The sequence below is a fragment of the Malania oleifera genome, chromosome 4 (assembly GCF_029873635.1).
Source record: "Malania oleifera isolate guangnan ecotype guangnan chromosome 4, ASM2987363v1, whole genome shotgun sequence".
Lineage (NCBI taxonomy): Eukaryota > Viridiplantae > Streptophyta > Magnoliopsida > Santalales > Ximeniaceae > Malania > Malania oleifera.
Window position 1 is genome coordinate 94,355,688 of NC_080420.1, and position 21,540 is coordinate 94,377,227.

Below are 21,540 nucleotides of genomic sequence, written 5' to 3' on the forward strand. Positions count from 1 at the left end.
TGTAGCGCAGGAATTTGCTGCAAGGAAATTTCTTGGTTCAAACGTCTTCTGTGATGAAGTTCTTGTTGAAGATTTCCCATATTTCCTTGGCAGTGTCATACTTACAGTAAACATCATAAAACTCATTCCCCAAAGTATTGAGAATGTAGTTCTTGCACCTCTCATTGTCTTCCTCCCACTTTAATATGATGTGGTTATTATTTCCTTCTGGTTGAGGTTGGGGAGTTTCTAGAACATAGACCACTGACAGCGTTTTTAAGGAAAAATAAATTTTTTTCTTTCCAACGCTTGTAATTGGTCCCATCAAAAGATTCCACATGGGTGAGATCTGCTAGTAGTTTCTTCGGTGTCGGATTGAGAGCGTCCATTTCGGTTTTAAGATTGTATGAATTAAGATGTAAAAATAATAACTTAAATTAAATTAGTGAGACAACTACAAAAAGAGAAGCTATGGCATGGTAGGACCACTGTTCTTAAAACTGATTTTACGCCTACGGAGAAAATCTCTTGGTGCAAATAGTCACAATGCGCACGATCTCCAGGTTTACTCAGCTAGTCTTGGGTTTGTGTGCACTCACAAACTCCAGAGCTTTAGGAGGTATAGTATACAGTCACCCAATGTAGAGGAAGGAAAAGAAACAAGAATAAGACGATAGAAAAGAAAATAATAACAAGATATCAACGAGAGACTACTACTGGATGATGGAGAGAAAAATTATGTAATAAAGAAAAGAGATAAGTTTCTTTGGTTGTGTTTTGGAAAGGGCTGGAGATAGCCTTTTTATAGGCTGCATAGAGGAGTAGCTTCCAGCCGGTTATTGCAGCAGATTAATCGTATTTGACCGTTCAAATACCACCATTAATATCTAGCTGTTGGAAGACATTAAAAAAAAAAAAAAGCTGAAAATTAACAGCAAGAAAAGACATTACTGCCGTTAATCCACTAAATATAGAACCAAAAACTGCTGGAATTCGAAACATCTCCAACATACCGAACTTCCCATTTCCAACTATGTTTGCTATGACTGCTTTTCTCCCACCTATTATTGTTTTGTTACTGGTCTATCATTATCTGCCCTTGCTAAATTTGTTTTGGAAGCCTTAGCCCACTCTGGGTTGAGGAATGCTATGGTTGAAGAGATGAATGCTTTACATGACAATGGCACTGGACTTGGTATCTTTTCCTCCTAACAAGTTTGTGGTTGGTTGTCGCTGGGTATACACTGTGAAAGTCAACCGTGATGGTTCCGCGGCTCGTCTAAAGGCCGGTCTTGTTGCTAAGGGGTATACTCAAGTATATGGTTTGGATTATTCTGACATTTTTTCACTGATTGCAAAACTTAGTTATATCTGTTCATCTCCTTGGCTACGACTTGTCATTGGCCTTTGCATCAGTTAGATGTTAATAATGCCTTATTGCATGGTGCTCTTAAGGAGGAGGTCTATATGGAGCAACCTCGTGGGTTTGTTGCTCAGGAGGAGTTAGGCTTAGTGTGTTGGCTCAAGAAGGCACTATATGGTTTAAAATGAGCCCATAGCATGGTTTAGTTGTTTTAGTGCTGTAGTACCTGAGTTTGGTCTTCGACGGTATGCAGTGGATCATTCTTTGTTTTATTGTCGTACTTCATTGGGTAGGATCCTTGTTGTGTATTTGGTTGATATTGTTATTACAGGAAATGATGATAAAGGTATTTAGAGTCTCAAACGTTTTCTACAAACTAAGTTTTAACCAAAGATTTGGGACCGTTGAAATACTTCTTGGGTATAGAAGTATCTAGATCTCTTATGAGAACTATGTTGTCATAAAGGAAGTGTGTTTTTTGTTTATTTTTGAAATTCCAAAGGGAGTTGCTAGCAATATTGAGAGAATTATGAGAGATTTTTTGTGGTCAGGGGTGGGGGCTTTAAGGATTGCTTAGTGAATTGTGAATTGGGAATTGGTGTGTAGGATTAAGAGAGAGGGTGGTTTGGGTCTTAAAAGTTTGGTATTTGAAAACATGCCTCTTTTGGCTAAATGGCTTTGGTGGTTCCAGTTAGAGGTTTCCTCCTTGTGGCATAAACTAATCAAAAGTAAATTTGGACTTGATGGGAATGAGTGGGTAACTAATTTGGGTTCTAGATATTCTTCGGAAAGCCTATGGAAATCTATTTCCCAGATTTACCCTCTCCTTATTCCCCATAGCAAATTTGTGTTGGGTAAGGATTGCAACATTTGTTTTGGGAAGATATTTGGTTGGGGGAGGGGGGGGATGTTGTTTTGGCCACCTCTTTTCCTTGTTTATTTCATTTGAGCTCAGGGCAAAATGATCCCATTTCTTCGTATATTGTAGATTCGGGAGGTCCTCTACCTTCTTAGGATTTTCATCTTAGGAGAGCCTTGAATGATAGGGAAACTATTGAATCATCTTCTTTGTTGGCTATGTTGAATAATTGGAGGGTATCTTTCGAGGATGATAGTCGATCTTGGTTGTTGGATTGCTCGGGTTCTTTCTTTGATTTTTTGTTTGGTTCCAATCATTCCTTCTCTCTTTACAAAGCAACGTGGAAAATAAATCCCCCATAAAATCAAAGCATTTCTTTGGTTGGTTGTGCTTAATAGGATAGACACTAATGACCTGCTGCAGATGGAGAGACCTTTAAAGGCTTTATCTGCTGACATATGTATGCTTTGTTTTGATTGTTCAGAATCAGTTTCTCATTTTTCTTGCATCGCGGTTTTGCATGGAAGGTTTGGAATAAGCTATTCAATTATTTTGAAGAAAGTTGGGTTTTTCTGAGAATAGTTAAGGAGTTCTTGGTAATATCTTTTGTGGGGTTTGGGAGGAGGAAGGAATGTATTGCTTTATGGAATTGTTCTTTATTTGCAGTGTTATGGGGCTTGTGGAAGGAACAGAACTCACGTATTTTTTCAAGTAAGAAGGTTCCATATTGGTTGGTGTGGTAAAAGGTGAATTTTATGGTTTCTTTGTTGTGTGTGGGCAATGGAAATTTGAAGGGGATGTGTTTGACAGATGTTCAGCACTTCAGCGGGATTGGCAGTCCTTTCTAAGGGCTTGCTGATTTGATTTGCTATATTTTATTTTTTGTGTTTCCTTTTTATGTTTTGTTTCTGGGGATTTCCAGATTTTGTTAAGGATATGTCTTCTTTCCTGATTGTGCATTCTTTCTTTATCTAATGAATTTCTTTTTCTATCAAAAGAAAAAAAAAACAGCCCCAAAAATCAACTGTCCAAGGTTCTGATGATACTTTTAAGTAGGGACCAAGGGGGTTCAATTTTTGGGTTTTCAAGTAGAGGTGAAGTTCAGAAGGGCTCATATTGCATTAGTCCTGGTCAAAGTCAGTGCAAGGAGCAGTGCAGTTCTCGCAATGGCTCTACTGGTGGGAAGGCATTTTTTTTTACAGAGAAAAGATTAGGCAAGGGTCTCAGGCTGCACTACGGGAAAAGAGCCTAAAGGTTGCTGATGGGAATAGCAGTTGTCTGAGTGTGATAAATCTTCTCCTGGCGGGATGTCGAAAGAGATTTCTTGAGAAGATGTTAATTCTGAAGGGACTCAGGTGGAGCAGCAGTTTCTGACAGTTGGTCACGGAAAGGAGTGAATCGGCAATTGTTTGTGTTCTGAGGTGATGCGTAGATTTGGGGATATCATGGATGACAAGGGATGAAACAAGGTTGACGATATGAAGGCGTACAAGGATCATCCAGAGTCTAACAAGCAGGTGAGCAAATTCTTCAAAAGAGTTTCTGCCGGGATTTTGTTTTTAGGAGTCTAGGAATTGTTCTAAGCTAGTTTAGAGTAGGATAATGAAGGAAGTCATATTGAGAAGGAAAAGGTGTCGATCTTTTGGAAAATGAAAGTTAAATATAGTGATTTCGTCTATGACAATGTTTTACTGTTGGATGAGTTTTGGGAACATTTTGGTAATGTTTCTGACTCTTCCAGTTGTAGGGTTGGAGGATTTACCTATTCTTGAGGAAGGGAGTTTGGTTGAATGCTTGGCATGAATTGTCATTGTATGGATGGAATTTTACCCACCCCTGTGGAGGAGGTTAGTGTGAAGGATGTTGAAGCTCAAAAATTGTTGGATAGAATGGGAATGTGGCTGGCTGATCCTGGGGGGGAATGAAATTCGCTTGGATGGTGCTAAAAGTAAAGCGAGAAAGGGCAGTGTGAATTAGCAACTCTGCATAGCTCTGTCAACTATGGCGGGAAGGGTTTAAGGAGGGTTTCTTATCAACAACTTGTTAGTTTTTATTTTATTTATTATTATTATTATTATTATTATTATTATTATTATTATTTTTTGCTTCGAGGATCTCTTGTCTTCTCTCAGATTCTATCTCTCTGGTTGTATTATTTTCTATCTTCTCTTTGTTAATAAAACTCTTTTGCTACCCAAAAAAAAATGTTATTGGACTGTTAAGCTCTCTGGTGGTACTCTTTCTCCATTAATTTTAAGTGCCAAAATGTTGCGGTTCATTTCTTTTAGTTATTGTTGTGACTTTTTCGATTTCAGGCTAAGGCCATGGCTGGTGATAATGCAGTGAGGTCATTGCTGGAAAACATGACACAACGTGCAAGCTCTGCATATCTTGGCATATTAGAAAGGTACTCTCAAGCAAGCCCACAAAGCATCCATGATTATGCTTTTGGGGGCTTTTCTACCCTGTTTGCCATGTAAAAATCTTTCTTTGATTGAAGATCAGAAACATTTTTTGCTTCGAAGAAGTAAAACTCATGCTTTTATAAAACTTTTGTTGGAGTTTTGAGTTAATTGCTGCTAGAAGTATATTTCTCCATTTCTGCACCTTTTCATTGCAAAAAAAAGGGATCAAAGCTTAAACTTGAGGTTGTATGACCTCAATTCTTTGCTTCTTATCCTTTGACAAAAGGTTTTACGAATTTATGTGATTATACTATGAAATATGAGTATGTTATTGTTATCATATTTTTGATTAAAAAAAAAAAAAATTTCATTAAGATGAAAAATTATTGTTATCATCTTTTTGATAAAAAAACAATAAATTTCATTAAGATAATAAGGACATACAAAGCAGAGGATATGGTATCACTGTAAATCAGCAAAACCAAAAGTACAAATGAAAATTCCAATGGAATAAGAAACAACACGTTGTCAGCAATGTCACCTGATTCTTCTTGAAGTCCAAAAAAATGTGTTCCCTTGAAACAGAGATGAAAGACCACGGAGATTCCAGAAATCCAATTCTATCCAAAGCAGCAGTATAGTCAGCAAGCGTCCATGAAAAGTATGAGCTTTTCTTTCCAATCATATGCTGCAATTAAAACAAGAACAGCACAATGCCACAACCTATTACCATCCTTGTCCCTCCCAATATCTATGAAAGAAATAAGCAAGAAGGGCTCCATCAACTCCAGGCACAAGCATTTCTCACCGAAGAGCCTAAACAATCTATTCCACAAACTTCAAGCTGTTGAGTTGTACAAGAAAAGTTGGGAATGAGTCTCAGCCAAGGTCTTAAATTTTGATTTCGACTCAAATTTCGAAACTCCAAAAGTATGGAAAATTCCATGTGAATTTTGATTTCGATTAGAACAAATAACAAAAATCAATAATAAAGCATGGAATTCTTTGTGAAACTTTAGAAATGGTTAACAGACATATAATGTAAGTTTTTTAGGACTAATATATTACAAGTTAAATGCATCTATGTTGTGTATGAGGTGGAAAAGTTGTAATATAGTATGTGTGTCAAACATATTTGTTAGGTAATGTGCATTAAACATATTTAGTTAATGTCCATCAACTCCAGGCACAAGCATTTCTCACCGAAGAGCCTAAACAATCTATTCCACAAACTTCAAGCTGTTGAGTTGTACAAGAAAAGTTGGGAATGAGTCTCAGCCAAGGTCTTAAATTTTGATTTCGACTCAAATTTCAAAGCTCCAAAAGTATGGAAATTTCGATGTCAATTTTGATTTCGATTAGAACAAATAACAAAAATCAATAATAAAGCATGGAATTCTTTGTGAAACTTTAGAAATGGTTAACAGACATATAATGTAAGTTTTTTAGGACTAATATATTACAAGTTAAAATGCATCTATGTTGTGTATGAGTGGAAAAGTTGTAATATAGTATGTGTGTCAAACATATTTGTTAGATAATGTGCATTAAACATATTTAGTTAATGCAAATGAAATTTGTAAATCATTTAAATATTATTTATTATACAAAGAATGATAATTTAGACATGAATGGTTAAATAAAATGTTGTAAGTTCATTTTTTCATATAATTTCAAAAACACTCGTAATAATCTTTTGTTTCGATAAAAATGAATAAAATATATTAAGAGAAAATTTTCACTTCACTCCTAAATCTCTCATTTGAATTTCATGGAAATTTCATTGCATATTTAAAATTTTGATAAGTTTTGCTAAAATTTTGAGATTTCGATAAATTTCAGATGATTAGTTGAGATTTTGATGGAAATTATGCAAGATGGAAATCGACTGCCATTTCGATTTCGAGGGTGACAAAAACTGGAAATTTCAATGGAAATTTCGACAATTTCGTGGAAATTTAAGACCATGGTCTCGGCACTGTCAAAGAACCTAACACAAACATCTGGGGATAAAGCCTTGTAAGGCCTTGAACTCCACAGAAGATTGTAGGTGTAAACTCCATTAAGGACTGCCAAGCGCCAACCAAACAAATGGCTTGACCTTGGAAGGGGTCTTGTCTCATTAAATACAATTAATGAGAGGAAAATATATAAGGGAGTGAATCAAATGAGAGGAAATAGGTTCATAAAAAAAAATGTCAGAAGTATCCAAGGTCCAGACTCTTAAATCCTGCCTTGGTAAAGGCTGGAAAGCATCCAACAAACTGAGTAATAAAGGATGCTCAACCAGCTTTGTTAAGATTTCTGTGAAAGTTAAAATTTCAAGAAAAATATTCCTTTTCTATAACCGTGAAAGAAGAAATAGGGGCATTTTGTGACAAAAAGACACAATAAAGAAGAGGGGGGATGATAGACAAAAGAAAATCACGCCCACATATCCTTCCTATAGTTATTTGGTGTTATAACCAATGTTGGTATCTGCCAATTAGTAAGGGTATTATGGTCATTATTGTTGTTCTTGTGATTTATTCCGGGCTATTTATCTTATTTGTGGTTGATCTTAGTTGTTTTGTGTTGGGATGGAATCCATGAACCCCAAAAACGTGTTCCTTGTTTGTTGCCACAAACTACAAATGAGAAGTTGAATGGAAGCAACTATGTGTTGTTAGAGGCTGTCAAAAATCTATTGACAAGCTTAGGTAAGTCTGAACACTTGTTTCAGTTTGGACCCAATGACACCAAACGAAAATAAGTATGGGTGCATGCAAGGTCTTAAATTTCAGTTTGAGTAAAATTTTGAGGCTCGGAAATTTTGATGCTGATGTCAATTTCAATTCTGATTTAAGATAATGGTGGAAATTAATAGTAAAACATAGAATCCTTTTTATGAAAAATTAGAAACTATTAGTAGCTATAATTAATTAATTATGCATGATTAGAACTAAAATATTATAAATAAAAACCATCAAGGGCAGGTATATGGGGTATAAGGTGCAGTAGCTGTAATATAATGAACATATTAACTCTCTCTTTCTTGCAATGGGATGCACTCTCTTTCTCTCTCACTAAATGTCTCATTTCTTTTTTTTTCATGAACTGTGCCATGGATTCAATATAAGGCAGAGAGATGCACTGACATTCGATCTTCATGTTGAACAAAGTGGTGGAGAGTCCTTATTTTTTTAGTCTTGATTACAATCACTCATGCACTAGGTGGCCGAGATTCCCTAAAGTTGCTGCGAATTGATTTTCTCATTGCTTGTCAATATTTGGTTGATTGGGAAGAGGTTTTCGAAGCATTCAAATGGGTAGTATGCAGTATTTCATGCCAACTGGTTTAACAAAGTTGGGTAAGTTTTTGGAGTTAAGGTTGGGATGGAAAGGGAAGAGATTTTCTGTGTTTCCCCAGGTGGTTCAGAAGGTAATGAGTGGCAAAGCTTTGCTAATGGGTTTTGCAAGTTTGCTAGGGATCTCCATCTTGATTCTGGTGGCAAAGGTGAAGGAAGCAAGATATTCTAATTGGAGTCAGGTGGTGATGGAAGAGAACAATGGCAGGGAATGGTAAGATCTGTACTTGGTGTGGTGGTGAGTTGCGATTGAAGGAACCTGAATATTCTTTCCTGGAATACATGAGTTTTTGGAGACGATGATTCACACAGTCAAGGTGGCTAGGGCTATGGAAGGAGCTGCAAGGTTGGTTGAGGTAGCTAGCGTTTCTCTTGGAGAGGAGGAGGTGATGAAGATTGGGCTTGGTCGTTGCTCTTCATCTTGAACCTGGGCCAGATACTTTAAAAAGAATGAAGTTCATTTTAGTGGTGGGACTGCCATTTGAACATGCTCGTATTCAGGGTAATCACGGCTTGGTTATGGAGCATTCTTTGGAAAGAAATAGAGATTCCTTTGCATTCCAAATTGGCCAATCTCTATTAAACAGGCCCATAATCTTAATATTGCTGCAAAGGAGGCAGGTACAGGAGCCTATGTAGCTGATCGACTTGCTAGTAAGGGTCAAGGGGATTCTATTTGTCATGTTTCAAGTAGCTGAGAGGCCCAAAAGTCTTTGCATTGCAATATCAAAGCCCAAAGGGATAAGTGCAAGGAGTAGGGTTGTTTGCGTGGGAGTGATGTAGTACGGAGGGAAGTTTCAGTCATTGTAGGAACTGCAATCAGTTGGAGGCCAGAATCTGGAATAGTTTGGGAATGATTCACCCACAGAAGAGGTGGGTATTTCTAGGGAAAGCAAGGATGGAAAAGTATGTAAAAAGGCCATGGATATGAAGGTGTATGAGCATCAATCAGCGAGAAAGGAGGGGAAAGGTAAAAAAATGCTTTCTTAGTAATTGTATGAGTTCCAACATGCAAGGAGGAAAGTTTATAAAGATAAGATGATGCTGGAAGTTTTATGTTGAGGAATATTAGAGCTGTTCTAAGCCTGACTTAGATAAATGAGGTAACCATTTTTCAGAAGGAAAGAAAATGGGGGGATATTTTGGAAGAGGACTGTTAGTATGAGTGATTTTGTATGTGATGGAGGACAATTGTTGGATGAGATTCGCCAAAAAAGAGATTATGTTTCCAAATCTTTTGTTGCACTTGGGGATGTCTCTTTTGTGCCTCCTTCTCCCTTAGAAGGTTTGGAGGATATATAGCTATCTTTGAGAAGGGAAGCTTGGGTGCAGACTTGGATGTGGCTAGTCAATGTAGGGATGGGTCATTACCTACTGCTTGGAGGTGCAGGATGTTTATTAACTAGAAAATCCGTTTTTCTTCACCTTCTCAAATTTCCCATGCCCAACTATTTCTATGGAGCCACATCGTTTGGAAGGCTAGAGTTCCATTCAAGATCCAAACCTTATCTGGATAGTGACTTTGAACAGGATTAACACATGAATTGCTTTTGATTAGAAGGCCTTACATGACTTTCACGCTTGATATGTGTGTGATGTGCTGCGATTCAATGAAACGAATGCGTACCTTTTCCTTCATTGTAGGGAAAGGTGTGTGATCACTGGCTTGATTTGCTACTCACCTTTCAGGTACCCATTTTTCTGGCCTTGGTGAAGCTTGGGTGTCGCCTTGGGCTGTGGAAAATTTTTCCGTGGAACTTACTGGGGTTTTGGTAGGAGCAGGAAGGGAGAAGTGCTTGCTTTGGCATAGCACTGTGTTTGCTATCTTGTGGATGGTATAGGTCAAAAGGAATGCGAGGACCTCCAATGATTGCACAACTTCCCCAGTTTTGCTATGAGATGGAGCTACATTTTAGCCTCTATGTGGGTCCATTATTTTGGGTTTTATAGGGGTTTGCTGTTGCCCGATTTTGTTAGGGATTGGCAGGCAGCACTTTTGTAATTGCCTGCAATTTTTTTTTTTTTTTTGTTGTATTTCACTCTTTTCTTGGGGGGACATCTTGTTCTCTGTTGGTTCTGCTGTTAATATCTTTCTTTTTCATTTAAAAAAAAGTGCAAGATGTTAGTGGTCAAAAGATTTTGGATGATATGGGAATGTGGCTGGGTGATCTTGGAGGGAATGAAGTTCGATTAGATGGAGCTAAAAGAAACGCGACTAAAGGTTAGTGACAGCTAGCAAGATTACTGAGCTCGACGAGTTACAAACGAAAGGGCTTAATGAGTTCTTCTTTTCTTTAATTAAGATTTGCTTAATGAGTTTTTCTTTTCTTTAGTTCTTATTTCCTTTTTAGTTTTCTCTCTTCTTTTATTTTTTTGCTATGAGGATCTCTTGTCCCCTCCTAGGTTTTAATTTTCTCTTTCCCTTCCCTATCTTAATATATTTATTTTGCAATAAAAAAAATAATGTTAAACATATTCAATTAATATAAATGAGATTTATAAATTTGTTAAATATTATTTATTATACAAATACAAATAATTTAGACATGAAAGGTCAAATAAAATGTTGTAAATATGTAAGCTTAATTTTTTTTATAATTTCAGTAGTCCAAAAGCTATAATTCACATCCTTATAATAATCTTTAGTTTCTGAAAAAAAAAAAAAGAAAGAAGATAAATTAAAAGAGAAATTTCAATTTGGATTTTGACTCTTAAATTTGGATTCTAAGAGAATTTCATTCTTTAGTTAAAATTTTGAAAAGTTTCACTGAATTTTGTTGATTTCGATAAAATTCAATGATTTGTGGAAATCTTGATGGAAATTTTGAACAATTTTGTGGAAATTGATTACCATGGGTGTAGCAACACACATTGATTGTCTTCCTACTGTGGAACTAGTGAAACTTCTACCCTAGGTTGCACCAATTCATTGGATCTAGATGTATGCAAGGAAATTTGGGACTATGTCAAACTCCTATGCTCCTGTAACATAATCCACGTGCATGATCTCTCCCTTTGAATATTTCAACTATTATAGGGAGACTTAGAGTGTCAGTACTTCATGGAGATGAAGTTCCTCTATGAAGAGCCTCTTCATGCAACCCTTAATAGATGATGTCTGTGAGGTGTAATGGCAAAGGGAGCGTATGAGAGTTCTTTGAGCCTTAATGGGTTTGAAACTTGAGTTCCAACTGGTCTAGATTCTTAGTAGTGTAGAGTTGCCATCCCTGGCTCATGTTTATTCTCATCTACTTTGTGCCTCCTTCAGAACTTATTCCCCAGCTCTTGATTCTAGACATTTCTAGTGCTCTAACCTCTAGTTTTGAGAAGCATGTGTTTGTTGCACATAGCGGTTCTGGTCATCAACGAGATAGGACCAAAAGTTCTTGGGGTGGTTTGAGTACTTTTGCAGCAAGGCCAATGTGGTAGAAATACTCCATGCAAGTGTACTCATTATGGACAAGGGGGTCATATGATTAAGCAGTGTTAGGAAACGTATTGTATCTGTTTAGAGGAGTGTTCGAAATTCTTGGTATCAAACATCTCAACAATCTTCTCTTCTCGTTGCATCTCTTGCACATATAGGTAATCCTACAGCATGCCTCTTTCTGAATATCTTTTGCACTATTCCTTGGGTCATAGATTATAAGTTTAACCAACTTCTTTTCTATGCTCGAGTGAAAACTTACCTCATGTTACCCTTATATTAGAGGGAATAAGGACAACAAATCCTACTCCCTTTATCTCTCTCTCTTCTGTTTTATATGTTTCTAATTTCCCCTCTAATCTCATGATGATTAGCAATATTAAAAAATATATAAATTGTTCCATAACATTCTTTCCTCAATGTTGTAATTCAGGATTTGAAGATGAGGATGATGACTGGTGGACATGAGGTCGGTGGACTTTACTAGGAGTCGTTATCCTCCTCTATTGTCTCCAGTGTTGCTACTACCTTACTTCAAATCCATTGTTGCCTTGGTCATCCTTCATTAGACAAATTTAAATAGTTGGCTTCTACTTTAATGTTTGGGGTCCTAATTGTGTTTTGTAAAAGTTGAGCTTTAGATGTTTTGTCACTTTTGTAGATGACTACTCAAGGATGACTTGGCTTTATTTGATAAAGGATCAACTGAGTTATTTCATATCATTAATGCTTTTTCCCTTTGGTTATGAAATGGTGACTCGATTTGATTTACTTGTTTGACTACTTCACGGTGATAGTGCTAAGGAGTATGGTATCCAATCCACTATCTATATGTTCAAATCTGATATGATTCTACTGCCTGCATTCCTGGTCTTTGGATCCTTCAGGGGTATATTCTTGCAAATCCTTTTGTGAATTTTTGACTAGTCTTGATTCTTGCTTTCCTCTCCACAAATCTATTTGGAAGGCCAAAGTCCTCCTAAAATCAAGGCTTTTCTCTAGTTGGTTGCACTTAATATAATCAACACCAATAACTTGTTACAGATTTGGAGACCCTCGAAGACTTTCTCTCCAGATGTTTGTAAGCTTTGTTTTAACTGTTCAGAATCTGCATCACATCTTTTCATGCACTGCGATTTTTCTTGGAGGGTATGGAATACGTTATTTGGTTTTTTCGGAGAAAGTTGGGTTTGTCCAGAGACTGAGGATTTTTTGGCAGTTTCTTTTGTTCGTTTTGGTAGGAAAAAAGGAAAGGCAGCTCTTTGGAAATGTGCTTTCTCTGCAGTATTTTAGGGACTCTGGATGGAACACATTGTGTGCATATTTTCAGGGAAGAAGTCTTTCCTAGTTGTGAGAGGATTCATTATATAGCATCTCATTGGTGTGTGGGTCATGGGAACTTTAAGGGGGTCAGCTTTTTGGATATTCAGTGGTGAGCGATGTTTGCTGGATTGTTAGTGTCTGCTGGTTTTGTGTTTGTTCTTTTTCTTTTTGGTTTTCTTCTTTGTTTTATTTTGGTTTTCACAGACGTTGTTAAGAAGATGTCTTATTCTCCTGGCTATATATTCTTAATCCATCAATAAACTTCTTCTTTTTTCTTTTTTAAAAAGAGGGCATCCCCGGGCCGCAAGGCTCCTTTCTTTGCGAGGGGTAGGGGGAGGGTCATCACAGCTGTATATTCTTAATCTATCAATGAACTTCTTCTTTTGCTAGAAAAGAAAAAGGGCACCCTTGGGCTACAAGGCTCCCTGCTTTGCGAGGGTAGGGGGATGGTCGTAACAGTGTACGCAACCTTACGCCCTGCTTTTATGTAAATATGCTGTTTTTAAACTTCTTTTTCTATCAAAAAAAGAAGAAGAAGAAGAAGAAGAAGAAGAAGAAGAATGCCCACATTCCTGAGTTGCAAAGACAAAAAACAGACATATATTTGATGTCATTCATTCAATGTTGTATCTTATGAATGTCCCAGAGTATTTTGGACTGATGCCGTGCTCAGTGCTCACCGCTTGCTCTCTTACTAGTAGAGTACCATCATCTATCCTTGGTAAAATTCCTTACTCGATTCTCTCTCTAATGCTTCTGGTTCTGACAACCTCCTTGTATATTTGGGGATGTGCATCAATTAACTCCAAGAATGGATAAGTTGGATCCTTGTGCCATCAATGTATATTTTTTGGGCTACTCTTGTACTCAAAAGGGATATCACTATTATAGTCCTATTTTGCATTTTTGTGACATTCTTTGATTCTGCACCATATTAATCCAATTCCCTCCTGCTGACCTTATTAAGTCCTTTCTTTTGCCTAGTCTTTCATATTCTGGTCTACTGTCTTACCCCAATTCTCCTCTCACATCCTTATCTGAGTTTAATTGGATCATCCTCATCTGCAGGTATATACATGACAGTGACTCAAGGGAGGAGTGCCCCCTCTAGATTCTAATGCTATGCCTTTGGTGCCCTCATTTGATGATCCAACTTTCCATGACATTGACCTTCCGTTTGTTGTCTGAAAAGTTAAATGGATGTGTACCCAACATCCAATCTCTAATTTTGTCTATTATGATTTCTTGTCACATACTGCTGTTTTGTATTTTTAGGATAGAAAAATAACTTCATTAACAGAGAAGTGAGGAAACTACAAGGGATGGAGGATAAGATATCCTCTTGAAAAACAAAACAACGACAGTTACAATAAACCCCACCTCCAATCATTCTGCAAATCAAGCAATAGAACTCCCCAAGAAACCCAACAATGAGCCCAAAATGAATCAAAGAGAACAACTCTATCTCATATTAAATGAGGAGTTGTTTTTCCATTAAAAATCCTTGCATTACCCTTTTGATCCATAAAATTCAAGAGAAAAAATAACACATCTCCATAAAACCATCTATTGAATAATTGGGTAAAATGGAAGACCTAAACTCAACGATAGGTTTCTCCCTCTATTTGTAATGTATGTCAAGTACAATGGGAATGACCATAATACCCTTAATAACTTGCACTTATAACGAACCAAACTCTTAACAATTAATAATAATGTTAAATGACTAAATAACCATTAAGACTCTCCCTCAAGCTGGAGCATATATATCATATGCTTCTAGCTTGTTACAAATGAATTTCACACAAGCACCTCCCAAGGCTTAGTGAACAATCAGCAAGCTGAAACTCGAACTTCGCACAAGTGGTTGTAATGGGCTTTCAAGTTTCTTTTGAATAAAATGACAATCAACTTCAATGTGCTTTGTCCGCTTATGGAACATAAGGTTTGAGGCAATATGAATAGTAGCTTGATTATCACACTTCAACTCTTTAGGTTGAGAATGTGGAAAACCTAGTTCTTTCTACATGTTCTTTAGCCAAACAAGTTCACATGTAATGTGCACCATAGCCTTGTATTCTGACTCAGCACTTGACCTAGCCACCACAGTTTGTTTCTTACTTTTCCAAGACACCAAATTACCATCGACAAAGATACAATACCCGGTCGTGATTCTTTGTTCGTTAGGTGACCTGGTCTAATCTGCATTTGTATATCCCTGAATAAGAGAGTTGCCCCAATCCTGATATAAGAGACCTCTCCTTGGTGCACCTTTGAGATCATCCAATGAGGGAAGTAGAGGCACAATAGTAGAAGCTGTAGGAGGCACTTCCCCCTTGAGTCGCCGTCTGTATACCTGGCAATTGGGATGATCCAAGCGATGAGAAGGACTTAAACTGAATGAAGATGTAGGAGGATTGGGCATATATACTAGGTTTGGATATGGAAGGCAAGGCAGAGGAAGTGACTCATTAAGGTCAATAGAACTCGAGGAATCAAAGTAGTATGGTGTAGACTCAAAGAAGGTGACATCAGCAGAGACAAAAAAATCAATGTAAAACAGGTTTATAACATCAATATCCTTTTAGAGTATAGGAATAGCCCAAGAAGATACATTTGATAGCATGAGGATCCAACTTATCCATTCATGGAGTTAACTGATGGACAAAGGACACAATCGAATATACGAGAACGAAGGGAGGACAGAGGAGCCTTAGGGAAGATAGCTGAATATGGGATTTTACTGCGAAGCATAGAGGATGACATTTTATTGATGAGGGAGCAAGTTGTGAGCACAACATCACTCCAAAAAACTTTGAGGATATTCATTTGATACAATAGGGTAAGAGTGACTTCAAGTATGTCTGTTTTTCCACTCTGCAACCTCACTTTGTTGTGGAGTGTGGGCATAGGGGTACTGATGGATCATACTATAGCTTTCATATAAGTATTTATTTGGGTACTAAAGTACTCCTTAACATTTTCACTATGAAGTGTCTTGACTAGCATTAGGGGTGTACACGGTTCGATTCTGTTCGGTTTTTACCAAAACCGCCAACCGAACCAAACTCCTCGGTTTTCAAAATGATTGAACCGAAACCGAACCGTATACCGTCGGTTTATGAACAAACCAAACCGTGAACTTTGCGGTTCGGTTCGGTTATTTTTGGTTTTACCGAATTTTGAAATATCAAAACAAAATATTACTTGAGCTGGGCTGCATCAACAGGCCACAGACCATTGTGGCATTATAAAATTCCTGGGCTAAGGCTTTAATAGAAAAGCCCAAAACGTAAGCAATGTTGAACGGAGGATCCATATAAAATATATAGGGTGGGATACTAGTTCTCTTCCCATTTCCAACCGATGTGGGATGGCTATTGGCTAGCATGTGGTTCTTGGCTTCCTGCATGTGCCTTGGCAAATTTGTACTTCCCCAGTTGCAATCTTTGCAGTTCGCCGGTGGCCTCTCTCTCTCTCTCTCTCTCTCTCTCAAACACACACACACAGAGATGGGGCATGTGCGCACCAAGACGGTGAAGAAATCTTCTCGGCAGTTGATCGAGAACTGAGAAGTACTACTCTCGCATTCGCATGACCCTGGATTTCCACACCAACAAGATGATCATCCAAGCTCCAAGAAGGGTTCTGTGACTGTATGAGACTCTGAGGCATCTGTCCGAGGGTTCTGTTTCTGTCCGAGGCATCTCTCTCAACTCTCAAGTCTCAAGCTCCAAGAAGAGGAGTGCGAGCGTCGCAGACTCGCATGGACTTCGTCCCAGAAATCTCCGCCATCCAGATTGACTAGAGGTGGATTCGGAGGTGGTTTCTCGCCGGCGACTGGCGATCCAACACCAAGGCAACAGGTAGCAGCCGTAGGCCCGTAGCACCGTAGCATCTATTGTATAAAATTATACAATTATTATTTATTAATTTGGTTTTCGGTTTTTCGGTTCGGTTTTGGTCCAAAACCAAAACCGAAACTGAAATTTTTTATATTTCAAAACCGAACCCGAAACCGCAAACCGAATAACCGAACCAAAATGTGTTTCGGTTCGGTTTCAGTCCGGTTTTCGGTTTTTCGGTAAATTTTGAACACCCCTAACTGGCATATCAAATTGAGTCCTTATTTGGTAACAGAAGGTACAAAAGATATCAAACAACTCGAAACGATCTTTCATTAAACCAAGTCATCCTAGAGTAGTCCTCAACAAATGTAACAAAGTACTGAAACCACAACTTTGATGTGGCACGACTAGGAACCCAAATATCGAAATGGACTAGCATGAAAGAACTGACCACTTGTTTGTTGACCCCGGGAAGCAAAGGGAATACGATGATGCTTGCCCAATTAAAGAGATTCACATTCAAGATTAGACACAAAACTCAATGTAGGAACTAGCTGTTTCAACTTGTCCAAGGGCGGATGACCAAGGCAGCAATGGAGAAGAGAGCGACTCAAAGTAGTAAAGTCAACCAGCCTCACATCCTATGTCAATCGTCTTTCTTGTCTTCAGATGAACAAAATCAGGAAATAAGGTTACAAAGCAATTTGGTGACTTTGTAATTTTACCAACAGACATGAGATTAAAGGGGGATTTAGGAATGTAGAGAACAAAAGAAAGAGAGGTGGGGGGAGTAGGATTTACTGTTCCTATTACCTTAGCAGCAATAGTGGACCCATCCACAAGGGTAACTTGAGGTAGATTTGTAGAATATTTGTCACACTAGTCCTATGGTTAGCAGCAGCAGAGTTGATTAACCCTGGGACTAGTGGGAGAGACACTGGATGACATACAGACGGTATAGTTACTTTTCTGAGCAAAAGATGCAATGTGATGAGATGCTTGTTGGGATGCCTGATACTGCAACAGCATTGAGTACTCCTCTAAGACAGCTGTAGTACGCTGTTCACTCAAACATGCAATGGACAAGGGAGACACACTTTTGGGATTTGAGAACTCCATCCCAACACACACACAACTTCAATAAAGCAGAAGATAAAAAATACACAGCAGACAACATGTCTTTCGTATTCACCAACTTGATCCCAACATACACAACCTTCAACAATCAATGCAAACCACAGGCCCACAACAAATGAATAAAAAATACCACAAATACCACTGTTTCAGGTCAAATAAACTCAATAAACATTGACAAACAGCTTTGAGAAGCATCAAACAACCATTCATCGAATGTTGTAAATGAGCAACTAAAAAAAGTGAGATCTTTGGACAAAAAACATCATGAAAATTTTCAATAATACGTTTATAGAGGGATTCGAGCCCTGCTGGAAGAATTCAGGCTAGAGACATGCCTGAAATTGGCTTCATGTGCCGGCACATGGGGTCAGCCTCAGCAGCCTTTGGCCGGTGCATGAGGGCATGTGGGGAATTGTCTAGAGATGGGATTTTAGTTTTTGGGGGGGGGGGGGGGGGAAGCAGATCGGCAGTGTCTGTGGGTGACTATGGTGTTGTTTTTGCAAAATCTATAGTGGATTTTGTATTCCTGAACTGACAGTGTCGCCCAGGAATTTTTTGGTGACTGTTTTGGCTTCCGGCTGCTGCTGGCTGTTTTTTTAGGGCTATAGTGTTGCTGGATGTTCTTTTACAATGATAGACATGCAGCGGATTCAGGGTTTTAGGCTTCAATTTTGATGGTGGATGTGACAATTAGGGTTTAGGTCTCAGAATCATGCTCTGATACCATGTTAATAATTGGGTAAAAAGGAGGACCTAATCACAATGATTGGTCTCATTCTCTATTTATAATATATGTCAAGTACATGCCACTGACCACAATACCCTTGCTAACTCTCAGTTGTTAATGTAACACACACACAAACAACGCTAAATGACTAAGATAACCATCAACATTTGTTAATCCTGGAGACACCAGCCTCTAATCTCTTTGCAAAACCAGAATCAATAGCCAATCTGACATTTATATTATTACCATCATTTTTTGTCACAAACTGTTTTTGAAGCCAAACTAAAATCATCCTGATTATTATGCTCTGAATGTTGATCCATTCTATGCTTAATTTGGAGAGCTGGAGAGATTTTGTATTTCATTAACATCTTGCTGAATACCCACCTATTCCGTATGTAAATTTTGGCTAGGATACTGGGCTTGTTCAGTAACAGGGTCGTGCAGGGGAAGGGTCTGATCACCCATATCCTTGCACTGGGCCTTTTTAGATACAAGGCCCATCTGTGAAAGCTCCTTTTTATAAGAGCCTGCTTTTGAATCCAGAGAAAGGCCCAAAGCATTCTTGTCAAAACATTGGCATGTTGTTCTTTTAAATGGCCAGCTTTGTTAAAAAAGAAGCACCACCTTTCTCATGAACTTGGCCCAGGTTGAAGATGAGTATCAGACGACCAGGCCCAGACTTCATAGGGCTTGTTGTCCCCTTTTGCAACCCTAGCCGCCTCTGCAAGATTAGCAGCGACCACCGGAACCCTAGCTCCCTGCACCTTATGGATGTTTGCCTCAGATCGCGTAGCGCTGTAATCTGGTAACAGCACCTCCAGTTCCTTCGATCACAGATCAGCCCTGCACCAAAGACTCAATTTTTCTGAATGTAGACTACTTGAGCAGTCTTTGCCCATCTTTCCTTCCATCACCACATTACTCCACGATCTGGGAGCTGAAGTGCTTGCAACGGCTGCTCCTTTAAAATCGTGACGAATTTCTTTTGCAAATTTGTAAAACTCATTCGCAAAGCTTCACCATCCAATTCTCCAGGAATAAACGCCAAAAAAATCTTCCCTTTCACCCTCGGCCCTAATTGCAAAAACTTCGCCACCCTCATCCACCAAATTGCCATCCAGCTACGGAGGTTTCCCTTACTAATGCTTCTGGACTGCTTCTGGATTCCTCGACACTATTCCCAAAGCATAACCAAATCAGGAGAGGCCCTAGAGATAAGAAGTTTAATTTTCCGATGCTTCTTAGGATCCCCCTGACCCCTGACATTCTAGCTCTAGTCCCTTTTTTGCTACCTGTCTACTTAATTCTTCCTTTTAACATAAGTTTTAGGAGTTCCCACTGTGCACACCTCCTTATTGAAGGAACAAACTAAGCTCAAACACAAACACAAACTATCTGGCAACACCTGTGGGTCCTGGGTTCCCCTCTCAACCCTAGAGGTTTCACAGGTAAGGCGTTCCTATTTAACTCTTGACTCCTCGCAGCTTGTCATTTCCCCTTCTAAAATGAGAGTGGCATCAGTAAAATCCTTTTAAGCCATGCCTTTATTCAGAAACCAATATCTTCATATTGTTAGTAGCTTGTTTCAATTGTATTTCCAGCCATTCTATTGTTTCTTCATTATTTTTCTTTTTTATTGTATTGTTATTTATTTTTATTTCCTACTATCAGCCCTCATGTACTCTTTAGGAAATTGCATGCATTGGATTTCTCAGTGAACTTGAAACTCCTAATATTCATAAAAATCTATAGAATAATAGCGAACTAGGTCCTTGCCTACTCACCTAAATGACTGTTAACTAGCAAGAAAATTTAGGGTCACCTACTGCTTCTCTTTGCAAGCAACCTGCTGCCTTGTCTGAATAATTTTTTATCCTTTATTCGAACATGCTTTTTCTGTCCTGAGATTTTTTTTTGAGATTTTTTTTTTTAATTTTTATTTTTCTACTCTCAAAATCACTAATGTGATATGTTGTAGTCTTCTAGACTTTTTCCTATTATTATTATATCTTTTATTTCTAGGATATGGACTTACTAAGGTCCTGCCAGTGCCTGCTTTTTCTTCATTGCACCTAGGCTCCCAGATCCCTGGAATGTAGATGCGCGTGCACCTAGAATTTTCAAAACTTTGTGGCTCGAATCATATCTTTTTTCTCATGCTATGATTTTTTGATGATCTCCTATCATTGAGTAGTAACTTAAATGTAATCAAATTAAATTTAAGGTGGGTCTACGAGGGAGTGATTGATGATCCATATGGTGAATTTTTCATCATCGAGAGCAAATCTCTTCAAAAGGTACTTTGATTTGTCTGCAAGCATTTCAGATGGGTGCATTGACTACTGTTGTTTAGATGCTTAAAATTCTTGTTATTTTTGATAGGAAAGCCTAATCAAGGATTATGATGCCAAGTATTGGGGACAGCGTTACAGCCTCAAGGATGGTATTCCCAGCTTTCTTGCAAATGCTGCTGGGACAATTTTGACTACAGGAAAATATCTGAATGTCATGAGAGAATGTGGGCACAATGTTCAGGTTTATCATGATTTTGCCCTTGCTATATTGTTTTGGGATGAAAAAGTTCTACATCTTTTTTTTTGGGCATGCAAAAAAATTCTTTGATATTCATGTGGTGCATGAGTAAATGGCTGGTTTCCCTGACAATATTACTACTTGTAGGTACCTGTATCAGAAAATTCAAAAATGATGAGCTTTGGCTCAAACCATCATTATCTCGAGTGTATAAAGGCTGCTTATGACTTTGCTAGTGCCGAGCTCTTAAATCTCATGAAAGAAAAGGTGGGATTCAGTGTACACCCTTCTGTAGTTTCTATGCATTTCATTTTAAGTTATTCTCTCCAGTTTTGGAACAATTGCTTTTGACATGATGCCAATTATCTGATGACAAATGTTTTTCATTTTTCGTTGGTATAGTATGATCTAATAGGAAAGGTGCGGTCCATAAAGCACTATCTTCTACTCGATCAGGTACTTTCATCTGCCAAGTGTTGAGCTCCAAATTGGAAATCAGAGTTATGACATGTTATCTGGTTGAAATTTTTTTAGTTGGATTTCATTTTCGTATGTGAATGTGCAACATGAACCCATTTATTTCTGGTAAG

At 38.1% G+C, this 21,540-nt stretch overlaps 1 protein-coding gene across 1 annotated transcript in view; it reads left to right on the forward strand.

Moving 5' to 3' along the window:
- The window catches only part of LOC131154341 (gamma-tubulin complex component 2), an 87,001-nt gene that overhangs the window by 37,673 nt on the left and 27,788 nt on the right, over positions 1 to 21,540 (forward strand). The window contains exons 8-12 of the mRNA XM_058107044.1: positions 4,517 to 4,608; positions 20,643 to 20,715; positions 20,801 to 20,953; positions 21,098 to 21,217; positions 21,353 to 21,406. Of these exons, the coding sequence (XP_057963027.1) occupies positions 4,517 to 4,608; positions 20,643 to 20,715; positions 20,801 to 20,953; positions 21,098 to 21,217; positions 21,353 to 21,406 (492 nt within the window). The remainder of the gene's footprint in view (positions 1 to 4,516; positions 4,609 to 20,642; positions 20,716 to 20,800; positions 20,954 to 21,097; positions 21,218 to 21,352; positions 21,407 to 21,540) is intronic.